This window comes from Mesoplodon mirus (assembly GCF_964341445.2).
Source record: "Mesoplodon mirus genome assembly, chromosome: 2".
NCBI lineage: Eukaryota > Metazoa > Chordata > Mammalia > Artiodactyla > Ziphiidae > Mesoplodon > Mesoplodon mirus.
The window spans coordinates 61757560-61773069 of NC_138977.1; the positions used below are offsets into that span (position 1 = coordinate 61757560).

At 36.3% G+C, this 15510-nt stretch overlaps 1 protein-coding gene across 5 annotated transcripts in view; it reads left to right on the forward strand.

The window, feature by feature from the left end:
- The window catches only part of ADK (adenosine kinase), a 510898-nt gene that overhangs the window by 39706 nt on the left and 455682 nt on the right, over positions 1–15510 (forward strand). For all 5 annotated transcript variants that reach the window (XM_082639748.1, XM_082639752.1, XM_082639750.1 and 2 more), the window contains exon 2: positions 5668–5742. In XM_082639748.1, coding sequence (XP_082495874.1) covers positions 5668–5742 — 75 coding nt within the window. The remainder of the gene's footprint in view (positions 1–5667; positions 5743–15510) is intronic.

Consider the following 15510-nt stretch of genomic DNA (forward strand, 5'->3'; position numbering starts at 1 on the left):
AGAACCTGGAATCGAAAAATCCCTCAAGGCCCTTGTGATTATCATATGCCAGCCATTGAGAATACAAATGTAATTAAGGTTAAAAAAAAAAAAAACTTTAACTTTTATGTTGAGATAAGTTGATTGAGATAAAGTACAAAGCAACCCTTAAAATTGATTAAAAGTTCATCAAAGAACTTAACAGAACCTAGGGAGGAGGAATTAGTAAAACTAGGAGGTGGGCAGCAGTGCCTTAGTTTATAGGAGCTATCATTCACATTGTGAACGGCATCCTTTGGAGTTGTGCCAGGGGACAGCCTGTGCACTTTTCATGGGAACCCTTAGGTACGAGTTGGGCAGAAAAGATTTTCTAAGAGAGGTGGCATACAAGAAATTTTAAAAAGGTGAATGGGCGTTTGCTAGGCACAGAAGTATAGGGGAAGGACCTTACAGTCAGTCTTTTTTAGGGCACAGTGAGGTATTATGATCAGAAAATGGATTGTATGTGTTAGAATGGTGAGAGATAAAGTTAGAGAGGCACTGTATTTCAATGATTGTAATATGCACATTTCTTCACATTTTAACATCTCTCAGATGCATTTATGCCTTGCAATCTCCATGGGAAGTTGGAATCTTATGATTCATGACATCTCAGATTTGATGAAATATTGTAGGTTCCAGCTAGACTCAATGTCCTTTATGTTAAAAAAGGCTTTTGTATTTTATCCTCTACATAGTTGTAAGGGGAATAACTTTTAAGTGGAAAAATATCATTATTTGTTTAAATAATATAATTCGGTGGTATTGTACAGGATTTATTGTGGCTAAAAAAATAGCAGCAGTGTAGGAATTGAGGCAAGTTCTGTAGAGGACCTAGTTAAAGGCAGCGCCAGTCGGGTGTTGTGGGGTTCCTGGTAGATGAACTGTTGGAACAAACCAAGACGATGCAGTTACTAATAAGAATGGTGCTTATTGATGGAGAGAGAGGAATCACATATAAAGTTAAGGTTTCTGAATTTCAAAAGGGGATGATTGCTGTAACAGTTAAGGACACTCATCAATAGTGTTTATTCTGGCACCAGATGTAACTAAATATTTTCGCTGACCAGAGGGCTAATCAATATCAATATATCAATAAACAAGACAAAGTTTTCTCAGGATCTTTTACTGTAATATCTATGTCAGTGCATAGTGTTTGAAGGTTGTCTAACAAAATAATAATTATAGTATAGGTTTATGTTGGATGGAGCCTGAATTATGAGACACTTCACAATTACTGACCAAAAAAAAAAAAAAAGAAAGAAAGAAAAAGTCATTCAGAATCTTTCATCCTAGCATCCATTCCAGGAAAAAGACATTGCTAACATTTGGAACAAAATAATAATCCTAGTATGGGTTAGTCATAGTTTTTGGCCATAGACCAGCCCCATCTTGTTCACATCTAATAGGACAAGTTCAAAGTAAATGCTTACTTAAATAGTATCGTCATTGTTTAAGAAGGGTGATACAGTATTTACTGGCGTGGACACTAGTTTGTATTTAGGAAACTAACCATTTTGAAGAATTAGTGGTTTTTTTTTTTAAATTTTTTTTTATTAGTTTCTGCTTTATAACAAAGTGAATCAGTCATACATATACATCCGTTCCCACATCCCTTCCCTCTTGCATCTCCCTCCCTCCCACCCTCCCCATCCCACCCCTCCAGGCAGTCACAAAGCACCGAGCTGATCTCCCCGTGCTCTGCGGCTGCTTCCCACTATCTATCTACCTCACGTTTGGTAGTGTATACATGTCCATGCCTCTCTTTCGCTTTGTCACAGCTTACACTTCCCCCTCCCCATATCCTCAAGTCCATTCTCAAGTAGGTCTGTGTCTTTATTCCCGTTTTACTCCCTAGGTTCTTCATGACATTTTTTTTTTAATTCCATATATATGTGTTAGCATACGGTATTTGTCTTTCTCTTTCTGACTTACTTCACTGTGTATGACAGACTCTAGGTCTATCCACCTCATTACAAATAGCTCAGTTTCGTTTCTTTTTATGGCTGAGTAATATTCCATTGTATATATGTGCCACATCTTGTTTATCCATTCATCCGATGATGGACATTTAGGTTGTTTCCAGCTCCGGGCTATTGTGAATAGAGCTGCAATGAACATTTTGGTACATGTCTCTTTTTGAATTATGGTTTTCTCAGGGTATATGCCTAGTAGTGGGATTGCTGGGTCATATGGTAGTTCTATTTTTAGTTTTTTAAGGAACTTCCATACTGTTCTCCATAGTGGCTGTACCAATTCACATTCCCACCAGCAGTGCAAGAGTGTTCCCTTTTCTCCACACCCTCTCCAGCATTTATTGTTTCTAGATTTCTTGATGATGGCCATTCTGACTGGTGTGAGATGATATCTCATTGTAGTTTTGATTTGCATTTCTCTAATGATTAATGATGTTGAGCATTCTTTCATGTGTTTGTTGGCAATCTGTATATCTTCTTTGGAGAAATGCCTATTTAAGTCTTCTGCCCTTTTTTGGATTGGGTTGTTTGTTTTTTTGCTATTGAGCTGCATGAGCTGTTTATAAATTTTGGAGATTAACCCTTTGTCAGTTGCTTCATTTGCAAATATTTTCTCCCATTCTGAGGGTTGTTTTTTGGTCTTGTTTATGGTTTCCTTTGCTGTGCAAAAGCTTTGAAGTTTCATTAGGTCCCATTTGTTTATCTTTGTTTTTATTTCCATTTCTCTAGGAGGTGGGTCCAAAAGGATCTTGATGTGATTTATGTCATAGAGTGTTCTGCCTATGTTTTCCTCTAAGAGTTTGATAGTTTCTGGCCTTATATTTAGGTCTTTAATCCATTTTGAGCTTATTTTTGTGTATGGTGTTAGGGAATGATCTAATCTCATACTTTTACATGTCCCTGTCCAGTTTTCCCAGCACCACTTATTGAAGAGGCTGTCCTTTCTCCACTGTACATTCCTGCCTCCTTTATCAAAGATAAGTTGACCATATGTGCATGGGTTTATCTCTGGGCTTTCTATCCTGTTCCAGTGATCTATCTTTCTGTTTTTATGCCAGTACCACACTGTCTTGATTACTGTAGCTTTGTAGTATAGTCTGAAGTCAGGGAGCCTGATTCCTCCAGCTCCGTTTTTCGTTCTCAAGATTGCTTTGGCTATTCGGGGTCTTTTGTTTTTCCAAACAAATTTTGAAATTTTTTGTTCTAGTTCTGTGAAAAATGCCAGTGGTAGTTTGATAGGGATTGCATTGAATCTGTAGATTGCTTTGGGTAGTAGAGTCATTTTCACAATATTGATTCTTCCAATCCAGGAGCATAGTATATCTCTCCATCTATTTGTATCATCTTTAATTTCTTTCATCAGTGTCTTATAATTTTCTGCATACAGATCTTTTGTCTCCTTAGGTAGGTTTATTCCTAGATATGAATTAGTGTTTTTAACAAAGTTAATTTGTCATATTAGAATGAAATCATATAATAGTTTCTCATTTACGTACAGTGATGGAGAGGAAAGCGACGTGAGTAGTTTAAACTTATTTGCTTTTGGAAATAATTGTGTAGTTTTTACTTAACTTACTGTTTGAAGACACCTTTTATCTGCTATTTTAAATTTTATTGTCCCCACCTCTTACCTTAGCCACTGTTGCTGCAACAGATTCCACGCAGGCTCTGGACAATTCCAACTTAACAGCATCTCTCATCAGGGCCCATGCTGTGTACTTCTTGCAGTGAGGAACAGTAGTCAGTGTATAAGTTCTTCCTCTTTTATCCTTTACACACGGAGCTCTGAATCACCTTTTACACATTCTTGTCCATTTTTGTTCATAAGCAAAGGTTTTGTTGGACAAATAAGTTTAGGAATGAGTTTAAACATGGTTATTGTGATTCAGGGTGCTCATTTCCCCCCATAATTCTTTGTAGAAACCATAGGCCCAGAGAGGTTGAATTAATTTGGTAATGTTATTTTTAATAAATTTTCAAATAGAGTGTTATGAACTATTTTGAGAATGCAGGAGATGTGCAAAGGACTGACTTCTTAAAAAGAAATATCACAGGCACATTCCTTAAAACCAAGAGGGGGGCTTCCCTGGTGGCGCAGTGGTTGAGAGTCCGCCTGCCGATGCAGGGGACATGGGTTCATGCCCCGGTCTGGGAGGATCCCACATGCCGCGGAGTGGCTGGGCCCATGAGCCATGGCCGCTGAGCCTGCGCGTCCAGAGCCTGTGCTCCGCAACGGGAGAGGCCACAACAGTGAGAGGCCCGCGTACCACAAACAAACAAACAAACAAACAAAAAACCAAGAGGGGACCAGTTGGCAGTGGAGAGACTGACATGGGGACAGAAGGATATTTTTTTGTGATGATGGAAATGTTTCATATTTTGATTTTGGTGGTGGTTACATTACTGTATATATTGAACTGAACACTTAAAAAGTGTGAATAAAAAGAAACAACCAAGCAGCTCCCCTGTGCTTTTTTAAAGAAAAATAAACAAGTTCTAAGAGTTTTTATTATTTGACTAATAACACAAATCAGGCAGAGAAGTCCCTAATGAAATGATGGTCACGTTTTACTGTATCTGCCTGTTGATCCTTCATTTTCTAAGCACTTATTTTCTTTTTATATTAGACTTTTATTTTGATTACAAATGCCCGTGTGAATAAATAAATGCCTTGTCTTTTATCCCTCCCCCATCATTTTTCTTTAAATAGAAAAAGGGACAAATTTCTCTTAATTGCATATTCAACCATAGTTGCCCAATCTGTGATTTTAATAAGAGATTGTAATTCAGTCTTCTAAATCATTTTACACTATAATTGTAGGCTATACCTCGTTTTCCTAAAGAAACTTTTGGGTATCAGTCCTATTGATATTACTAATAATCTCCAAATGGTGAGGATGGTAACTGGTATGGAGGCAACTGGAAGAGAGCTTGAGCAAACTAGATAGCAATGGGAAACTGCACAGAGGCAAATTTTATTGCATAAACTAGAAGAATGGCCCTCATTGAGGCTGACCCAGCTATGGCCTCTGGTCCATTTCTTGCTGTCAGTTGGTATCAGTTGTGGTGGAGTTCTATCTTTCCCTCAGTTTTGAGCCGTATTGTAATCAGTTATGGGAAAACAGACTCCCTCAAAGTCTGTTAAATGTAATTGAAAATTACACTATCTATGATACCCATTGTGAAGGTCCCACTACAGTCATTCAGTTTTTGAAGGGTAAGGCTGTTGTCTGGATTCCTCCAGAACTTGCTGTATGCTCCCTAATAAACTTTCATTAGTTCAGTATTTTACTGTCTAGAGAGAGTTAAATATCTATCATGTTTGTTGAGTATAAAACTTTATTGTGATAGACCTTAAAAAAATTTGAATTTAATTAGCTTTAGTCTTTAGCTGTTAAATATTGTGGAAAAAAATAACATGATCTGGTTTCTTCTTTTGTTATGTTTTATTTCATCCAATTTAAAAGTCATTCTCTTTTCTAAATGGCTTTGTGCTTCCTCTAAAATGTTGTCCTACATGTCATAGGCAAATCAGAGGTTTAATAAACTAGTATGTTAAGTTTATTTCCAAGGTAAAGTGAAAATATTTATTTTTATATTTGTGTATTTTACACATCACCTTACTTTCAGAAGTATTTATTTCTAACTTGTACTGTATTTTGTGTTTTTTTAGTGAAAATATTCTCTTTGGAATGGGAAATCCTCTTCTTGACATCACTGCTGTGGTGGATAAGGATTTCCTTGATAAGTAAGTATTAAGTTCTTCGTATGTACTATGTGAAACTTACATCTAAAGAAAAACTGAAAATTTTAGAATTGAATTTACTGTTTAACATCTTCAATTGGAGGAAAATTCAGGAAATTTAAATCTGATAATAGCAAGTGCACCATTATTATTTATTGAGTAATTGACCGCAGTTTTCCCTGGGAAAACTTAGGTACATTTGTTCATTCCTGTTGCTACTTTCACTTGAAATTTATTTTTTTACTCTTTGCAAGGAAGAAGTATGTGAATTACCTAATGATTTAATTTCCACATTTTAAAATTACTGTCAATGAACTAAATCTATAGTGGTGCCATAACATATGGGAGAAGGAATAGGATTAGAGAGGGCAAGAAGAATATGTAGGACTTAATTCAAACACCATGAATCTCCACTATTTCCCCCTAATAATAACTTTTGATGTTGTTAATTTAGCTGAGAAATCATTTTGTGTTTATTTATCTGTCTGTGATGATTTGGTGCAAGGAAAAAAAATACAAAAAATATTTAATAATGAGAAATTAAGATCCCCTTCCCCTTGAACACCCCAAGTTCTTTGCCCAGGGGCAACCACTTTTAAAAAAATATTATGGAGATAAAATTTCCTTAAAATTAAATCATAATTTTAACTATTTTAGAGTGTATGATTCAGTGACTGCTAGGACATTTGCAGTGTTGTACAACCGTCACCACTATCTTAACTCCAGGACATTTCATCACCCCAAAAAGAAACTTGTAGCCGTTAAGTGGTCATTTCAGTATTCCCACCTGCCCTCCCCACCTCTCCCCAATCTTCTGGGAGCTACCAGTCTGTTTTCGTCTCCATGGATTTGCCTATTCTGGATATTTTATTTCATATAAGTGGAGACATACAATATGTGGCCTTTTGTGTCTGGCTTATTTTACTTAACATGATGTTTTTCAGTGCTCTTCCATGTATCATCAGAAGTTATTATTAGGGGGAAATAGTGGAGATACATGGTGTTTGAATGGTGGATGGATGTTTGAATGGATACATGGTGTCCTACATATTCTTCCTGCCCTCTCTAATCCATGTTGTAGCATGTATCAGTACTTCATTCCTTTTAAGGCAGAATAATACTCCATTGTTTGTATACACCACAGTTCGTTTATGCATTCATCAGTTGGTGGAGCCATTGTTTGATGGATACTTGGATTGTTTTGGCTTTTGGCTATTATGAAGAAAGCTGCTGTGAACGTTCATGTACAAGTTTTTGCATGGGTATATATTTTCATTTCTTTTGGGTATATATATTGGAGTGGAATTGCTAAGTCAGATGGTAATTCTGTGTTTAGCTTTTTAAAGAAGCATATCCTCACCAAAACGTGGTCTTTTCCCTTTTTAAAATTATAGCCATCCTGGGACTTCCCTGGTGGTCCAGTGGTTAAGACTCTGTGCTTTCATTGCAGGGGTCATGGGTTCGATCCCTGGTTGGGGAACTAAGATCCCACATGCCACGTGGCATGGCGAGGAAAAAAAAAGGAGAAAAAATAAAATTATAGCCATCCTAGTGGGTGTAAAGTAATATTGTGGTTTTGATTTACATTTTTCTAATTACTAATGATGCTGAGCATCTTTTCATGTGCTTATTGGCCATTTGTATATCTTTGGAAAAATGTGTGTTCTTCACCCATTTTTTAATTTGTTTTTTGTTGTGGTTGTAAGAATTCTTTATATATTCTTAATACTAGACCCTTAATAGATTTATGATTTGCAAACAATTTCTCCTATTCTGTGGGTTATTTTGACTTTCTTGAGAGTATCCTTTAATGTGTAAGTTTTAAATTTTGATGAAGTCCAGTTTATTTTTTCCTTTGTTGCTGTGCTTTTGCTGTCATATCTGAAAATCTGTTGCTAAATCTAAGGTCACAATGATTTATGCCTATGTTTTCTTCTAGGAGTTTTAGTTTTAGCTCTTAAATTTAGGGCTTTGATCCATTTTGAGTTAATTTTTGTATCAGATGTGTGGTAAGGGTTCACTTCATTTTTTTGCACTTCATTTTTGTGGAAGTCTAGTTGTCCCCGCATCATTTGTTGAAGAGAGTTTTCTTTTCCCCATTGAGTGTTCTTGGCCATCTTAAAAATCCGTTGACCATAGGTGTTTGGGTTAATTTCTGGCTTCTCAGTTCTATTCCATAAGTCTGTATGCTTGTCCTTATTCCAGTACTACACTGTTTTGATTACTGTAGATTTGTAGTAAGTTTGTAGTAAGTTTTGAAGTCAGTAAGTGTGAGCCCTCCAACTTTGTTGTTGTCTTTTAAGGTTGTTTTGGCTATTCAGAGTCCCTTGCAATTCCATGTTAATTTTAGGATCAGCTTGTCCATTCCTGTAAAAAAGGCAGTTGGAATTTGGAATGGGATTGCACTGAATCTGTAGATCAGTTATAGAAGCATTTTAACAATATTAAGTCTTCCAATTCATGAACAGGAGATGTCTTTCTTTAAGTTGTTTCAACAGTGTTTAGTAGTTTTAAGTTTAGAAGTCTCGCATTTCCTTGGTTAAATTTAATCCTAAGTATTTCATTACTTTTGATGCTACTGTAAATGGAATTGTTTTCTTAATTTCATTTTTGGATTGTTCATGCTAATACATAGAAATACAACTGATTTGGGGGGATAACCATTTTTAACAAATTCTGTTTTTTAATGTCTTGGAGATTATCTTTATAACTCTTTATCTGTATAAATTCAAGTGTCAAAGGATCGGGCAAGAATTTATAAATGTGTAAATTTGCCCTATTGTAATATAATAGGAAATAGGTTGAGGTGCCAGGGACAAACTGGAGAATGTGTCTTATCCTAAGAAATTCAGATACAAATCTTTAAAATATACTTTGTGGGCTTCCCTGGTCGCGCAGTGGTTGAGAGTCCGCCTGCCAATGCAGGGGACACGGGTTTGTGCCCCGGTCTGGGAAGATCCCACATGCCGCGGAGTGGCTGGGCCCGTGAGCCATGGCCGCTGAGCCTGCGCATCCGGAGCCTGTGCTCCACAACGGGAGAGGCCATGACAGTGAGAGTCCCACGTACCGCAATGAATGAATGAATGAATGAATGAATGAATGAATGAATAAAAAAATAAAAAATAAAAAATAATAAGTAAATAAATAAAAATAATAAATAAATAAATAAATAAAATAAAAAAATAAATAAAATCTACTTTGCTAATCAGAAACACTCCTGCATACAATTATGTTAATGGTTTTACTTCTGATTACCTTGTACTTTTAAATGATATAATATTCACACATTAAAATATTTTCTTGTATCAACTTTCAATAGAATCTTTAGACTTCTCATTATATAGAATTAGAAGTGCCTCTATTCTTCCATCTGCTACTTCACTCCTTTTAAGTCCTGTTAACCTTCTACTTTAACTCCTGACTCTAACTTCTACTCTTTTAACTTTCTACTTTCTAACTTCTGTTTAACTATATTTTTTATTTTAATAAAGATTGATATGTTTTCATTCTGTTAGCTATCTATAATTGTCTTACCAACTTTGAATACAAAGTGGTAGTGAAGATTGAAAATCACTAAACATACTTAATACTAGTATCACTGTATTTATCCCTTTTTTCAGAATTAAATAGTATACTAAGAATGTAGAGTAGGCGTAACATTTGGAATGTAATTAGAGCACTTAACTCTATTAACAAACTAAAGAAAGAAAAATCACATTGTCATCTCAATAGATAGAAAAACCATTTGCCAAAACTACTATCTATTCTTTTTTTTTTTTGCGGTACACGGGCCTCTCACCGTTGTGGCCCCTCCCGCTGCAGAGCACAGGCTCCAGACACGCAGTCCTAGCGGCCATGGCTCACGGGCCCAGCCGGTCGGCGGCATGCGGGATCCTCCCAGACCGGGGCACGAACCCGTGTCCCCTGCATCGGCAGGCGGACTCTCAACCACTGCGCCACCAGGGAAGCCCTACTATCTATTCTTGATAAAGTTTTTTATAGCATTCTTAGAATAGAAGGGAACTCCTTTAACCTCATAAAATTTAGGTTAGGGAAAAGCCTACTAATAACATAATTCCTAATGGTGAAAGTCTGCATGCTTTCCCCTAAGATCAGAAACAATTCAAGGATGTCCGCTCTCACCACTTCAAAATGTATACAGTGGTACTGAAGATTCTGTTCAGGACAATCAGGCAAGAAGAAGTAAAAGACATCCAGGTTGCAAAGGAAGGAATAAACTGTTTTTATTTCCAAAAGGCATGATCATTTATGTAGAATAACTGATGGAATCTACAAAAAAAGCTACTACCTGATTTCTAGAATTATTATAAAGCTACAGTAATCAAAACAGCGATATCAGTGTAAAGTTTGATGGCATAGAATAGAAAGTCCAGAAATAGACCCACACAGAAATGGACAACTGATTTTTTTCAAATTAATTAATTAATTAATTAATGTTTGGCTGCGTTGTGTCTTTGTTGCTGCGCGTGGGCTTTCTCTAGTCACAGCGAGGGGGGGCTACTCTTCGCTGCGGTGCATGGGCTTCTTATTGCCGTGGCTTCTCGTTGCGGAGCACAGGCTTCAGTTGTTGTGGCACACAGGCTCAGTAGTTGTGGCTTGCAGGCTCTAGAGCGCAGGCTCATTAGTTGTGGCGCAAGGGCTTAGTTGCTCAGCGTCATGTGGGATCTTCCTGGACCAGGGCTCGAACCCGTGTCCCGCTTTGGCAGGCGGATTCTTAACCACTGTGCCACTAGGCAAGTCCCTGGACGACTGATTTTTGACAAAGGTGCAAGGCAGTTCAGTGGAGAAAGGATTATCTTTTCAACAAATAGTGCTGGAACAATTGGATATCAACATGCATTAAAATGAATTTGGATCTGTATTTTGTACCATATACAAAATTAACTGATAGAACTAAATGTCAAGCCTAAAAGTATAACCTTCTGGATGATAATATAGGAGAAAATCTTTGTGACTGTGGTTTAAACCAGAATTTCTTAAATATAGAACACCAGAAGTATGTCCTATAAAAGAAAAATTGATAAGCTGGACCTTTTCAAAATGAAAATTTTTACTATTGGAAAGATACTGTTATAAGAATTAAAGGACAAGCCACAGGTTTGGAGAAAATCTTTGCAAAGCATATGTCTGATAAAGGACTACCGGTCAGAATACATAATGAACTCTCAAAACTCAATCAGAAAAGAAACAACCCAGTAAAAAAATGGGCAAGGGATTTGAACATTCACCAAAGATATATGGATGGCAAATAACCACATGGAAAGGTACTCAGTCTCTTTCATTATTAGGGAAATGTAAATTAAAGATACAGTGAAGTACTACCACACATTTGTTAGAATGGCTAAAATTTTAAAACAGAGCATACCAAATGTTGGCTAGATAATGGAGCAACTACAACTTTCTTCTCATGGGGAGTTAAAATGCTGCACTGAATTTCAGTTTAAAAAGTTAAACACACATCTATTTGATCCAACCATTTCATTCTTAGGTATTTACCCAAGAGAAGTGAAAACGTGTGTCCATACAAAGATGTGTTCACTAATGTTATGGTGATTTTTGTTTTTAATAGCTAGAACCTGAAAGTTATCTAAATGTCTGTCAACAGGTGAATCATTAAACAGATTGTTTACCCATACATTAGAATTTTAGTCAGAAATAAAAAAGGAACAGAGCATTGTTTGGATGAAACTCAGAATAATTGTGTTCATTGAAAGAAGCCAGACAAAAAAGAATACATACTGTATCATTCCATTTATATTGAGATTGTAGGGAATTCAATTTATAGTGACAGAAAGCAGATCATTGGTTTCCTGTGCATGTGCCAGGGTGTGGTGGAGGGCAGGAAGGAGAGATTACAAGGCGGGAAGGAGAGATTACAGAGAGACAGGACGGAGCTTTTAGGAGTGTGTTCATTACCTTGATTGTATAATGATTTCATGAGCATATACATGTATCAAAACTTATCAAATTGTATACTTTAAATATGTAAGATGTATTGTATGTCAGTTACACGTCAGGAAAGCTTTATAAATAAAACAAAATAGAATCAATTGACATGAATTTATGCGTTTAAAGTTAGAACTCCTTTGTTTGCTTAGTGTGAGATGTTTTGTCCAGGAAATCAACTAATTGATTGTCACTGTTTTAAAATTCTAATAGCATATAAAAGTACAAAGAGAAATTTAAAAAATTGAAATTTTATGACGTGTAACCAGTGTTAAACTGTTTTGATGAACATGCCCCAGACATCTACGTATAACCCAGAGAGATATTGTATATGTTTGTGTTTATGGGATAATATTCTGTGTAGTCTTAGGAAATTAGCTTTTTTTCACTGTACACTATGTTTTTAAAGGTTCATGCAAATATGATCAGAGTGATTATGATGTGGCAGCTGTGTGCTGACACTATTGGGAACTCAAATAGCTTCTTTGTTTCACTAGCAGCTGATCCTAAATGGCCAGCTGAAGTCTTATTTTTTTTATTTTATGAGGGTTTTAATCAGTAAAACTGACTTTTGAAATCAGTACTTGGAGATAAAAGGCACGTTTTTGAACTCTAATCATAAAAAGTAGAGCATTCTCTTTCTTATATTCCTGACCATTTCTTCCAAAATACACTTGAAAGTGTTCTTTATCATTTCAACAGACTATGTTTAACTTACGTTTTAGACCATGTTTGGATGAGTGTTTTATATTTGCACTGTGTAAAAATAAATTATCCAGGAATAATTTGCTAGGTACTATAACAAATGAATTAAATATATACTTATTATTATCTTACACTATAAAAATGAATTAACTGTTAAAATTCTTATAAAGTATTTGTTTTTGTGATTCTGATTTTTTTTTTAAAAAGTACTTGGCCTTTTCAATTAAAAAATAATTATTGTAAAACTAGTACTAGTTAAAAAGTAAGCTAGTACTGAAGGTTTTTAAGGAAAAAATCAGTTCTTTGCCGCATCTTCCATCTTTCCCCTTGCTTTTACCCCATTCTGCATAAGTGCTGTTTTTCCAGAAGATTTTAAATTCTATTAGCTGTTTTTTCCTGGTATCTGCCTATTTCTAAACAATATGCTAGTGTTTGTGTGATTTTTCATAAGGGTCATTGATTGGAGAGGCAAAGGACAAAAGTTCCTTTAATGTAAGGAAAGGATACAAGAACATGATTCCATTAGGAAGGATTCCAGAATAGAGGATTCAATAGCAGTGTGTGGAGGGGCACACTTGGTCTTCAAGTCACTGGGGAGAATAGATGACCAAATCTTGTTACTGGGTGATGGTGGAGAGGATTCCCTCTGACCTTCTGAGAACTTTGCTTTTGCAATTCTCAACAGGATTTATACACTCTCTTGATTGTTTTTTTTTTTTTTAATTGTTGGAGGGTCTCTGATTACTTTTGTCCTTGCTAACCAGGTTCTAGTTACTTGTCAGAACCCCTGTGCATTCCTGAATGCTTACTGGGAGAATAGGTGAATTGGAGGTTAATGTCTCATGAATACCCATCCACCTAGCCGTCCTAAGCTTAGGGCTTTCTGAGGTCTATCTCTCTATCTATTTCGATATTATATATAGTCTCTGTTATGATACCTAAGGATTTAGCTCTCTTTCACTCACACCATTTCCTCTTCTTCATCTTCCCCATTTTGTTATATTACATTAAAACAAATATAAAAAATGGTACAAATGAACCTATTAACAAAACAGAAATTGAGTCACAGATGTAGAAAACAAACTATGGTTACCAAGGGGGAAAGGGGTGGGGGAAGGGATAAATTGGGAGATTGGGATTGACATATATACACTACTATATATAAAATAGATAACTAGTAAGAATCTACTGTATAGCATAGGGAATTCTACTTAGTACTCTGTAATGACCTATATTGTAATAGAATCTGAAAAAGAGTGGAGATATATATATATATATATATATGTATAACTGACTCACTTTGCTGTACAGTGGAAAATAACACAACATTGTAAATCAACTCTATGCCAATAAAAAATTAATTAATAAAATAAATAAAATTTAAAAAACCAGATCAGTAATCATTGTGAACAGAATTGTACACTTTGATTACTTATAAAACTTTTTCTTTCTTTCAGTGACTTATTGCATCTTGTGTTCATTTGCACTATTTTCTATACACTTATTCAAATTTTCAATAGCCAGTCTGTTAAGTCTGTCATGTGCCTAATAAGCATTCTCCCCTCTACCCCTCCTCCTCAGAATCAGTAAGTCTATCAACCTCTTTTCCTCTGGTGACCTCCCTTCTTCAGTTCTCCATCTTTGTGCTCCAAACTGAACTGGTTGTGTTGCTAGACTTGTCTTTTTTTTCTTTTCCTTTCTTTTCCTTTTAAACAGCAGTCTTCCTTTATCTCATATCTTCTTTATTGGTTTTCTGTGGGTGTATGTGTGTGTGTGTGTATAGCATATCCATCAGAGAAAGAGTGCATAAGCATATGTAAGGTAATTTTTTGAATCTTTGTATATGTCTGATGATCTTTTAAATTTTTTTCCCCTCACGTCTTATTGATTGGTTAGTATAGAGTTTTCTTTGAGAATTTTGAAGGCATGTGCCATTGTCTTCCAGCATCTAATAGATCTCTTTATATCACCAGTTTTTTCTCTGTAGAAGCTTTTAGAATTTTATTTTGACCTTGGTATTAGTAAATTATCATTATGTAACATTTTGTTCTTGTGTTACGGATGCATTTTTTCCCCTTGTCTGTCTAAGTGTATTAATTAGAGTTGGTTTTGTTTGGTTTTTGAATGTCTTTTCTTTCCTGCTTTATCTTTGTTCCCTGTGGATTGCTCTTTTCTGGTTGTTTATTGTGGCCTTTCTCCTTCATGGTGGAGACTTTCCTCCAATATTAGGTGATCTTTGGCTGTCTGTTCTTATTTAAGGGTAAGACATTATTCTGTTATTCTGCTTATTCTGTTTATTTGCAAAGGAATAAGAAAAAGTCTGGAAGGATATGTTCTAAACTCCAGCGGTCATGGGAGGGTGGGTTGGCTAGGGTGGGTACTTTTATTTCAAAATTCTATTATACAATTTAATATTTTTGTAACAATCCTTAATTGCTTTTATGAGTTTTTTTTTCTCAAAGGTTTAATGAAGTTATCTGTTGCTATGTAATAATAGTTATCTATTGCTATGTAATACATAACCACAAAACTTGGCTGCTTAAAGTAACAAACATTTAGTCTTTCACACAGTTTCTGAGGGTCAGGAATTTGAGAGTGTGGCATCGCTGGGTGGTTCTGGCTTAGGGTCTCTGATAAAGTTGTAGTCAGTCTGTTGGCCAGGGTGGCAATCATTTCAAGGCTCAACTGTGGCCTCCAAGCTCGTTGATACTGTTGGCTGGCCTCAGTTTCTGAAGTGCTGTTGGAGTGAGGGCCTCACTTCATAAATCTCAGTGTCCTAAAAACGTGGCAGCTGTTTGCCCTATTGCGAGTGACTTGAGAGAGAATAATAGTGTAATTTTCCCTAGATGGAAGCTGCAGTCTTTTTTTTTTTTTTTTTGCGGTACGTGGGACTCTCACTGTTGTGGCCTCTCCCGTTGCGGAGCACAGGCTCTGGACGTGCAGGCTCAGCGGCCATGGCTCACGGGCCCAGCCGCTCCGCGGCATGTGGGATCTTCCCAGACTGGGGCACGAGCCCGTGTCCCCTGCATCGGCAGGCGGACTCTCAACCACTGCGCCACCAGGGAAGCCCCCTCATCTAGTTTTTTAATAAGAATTTAA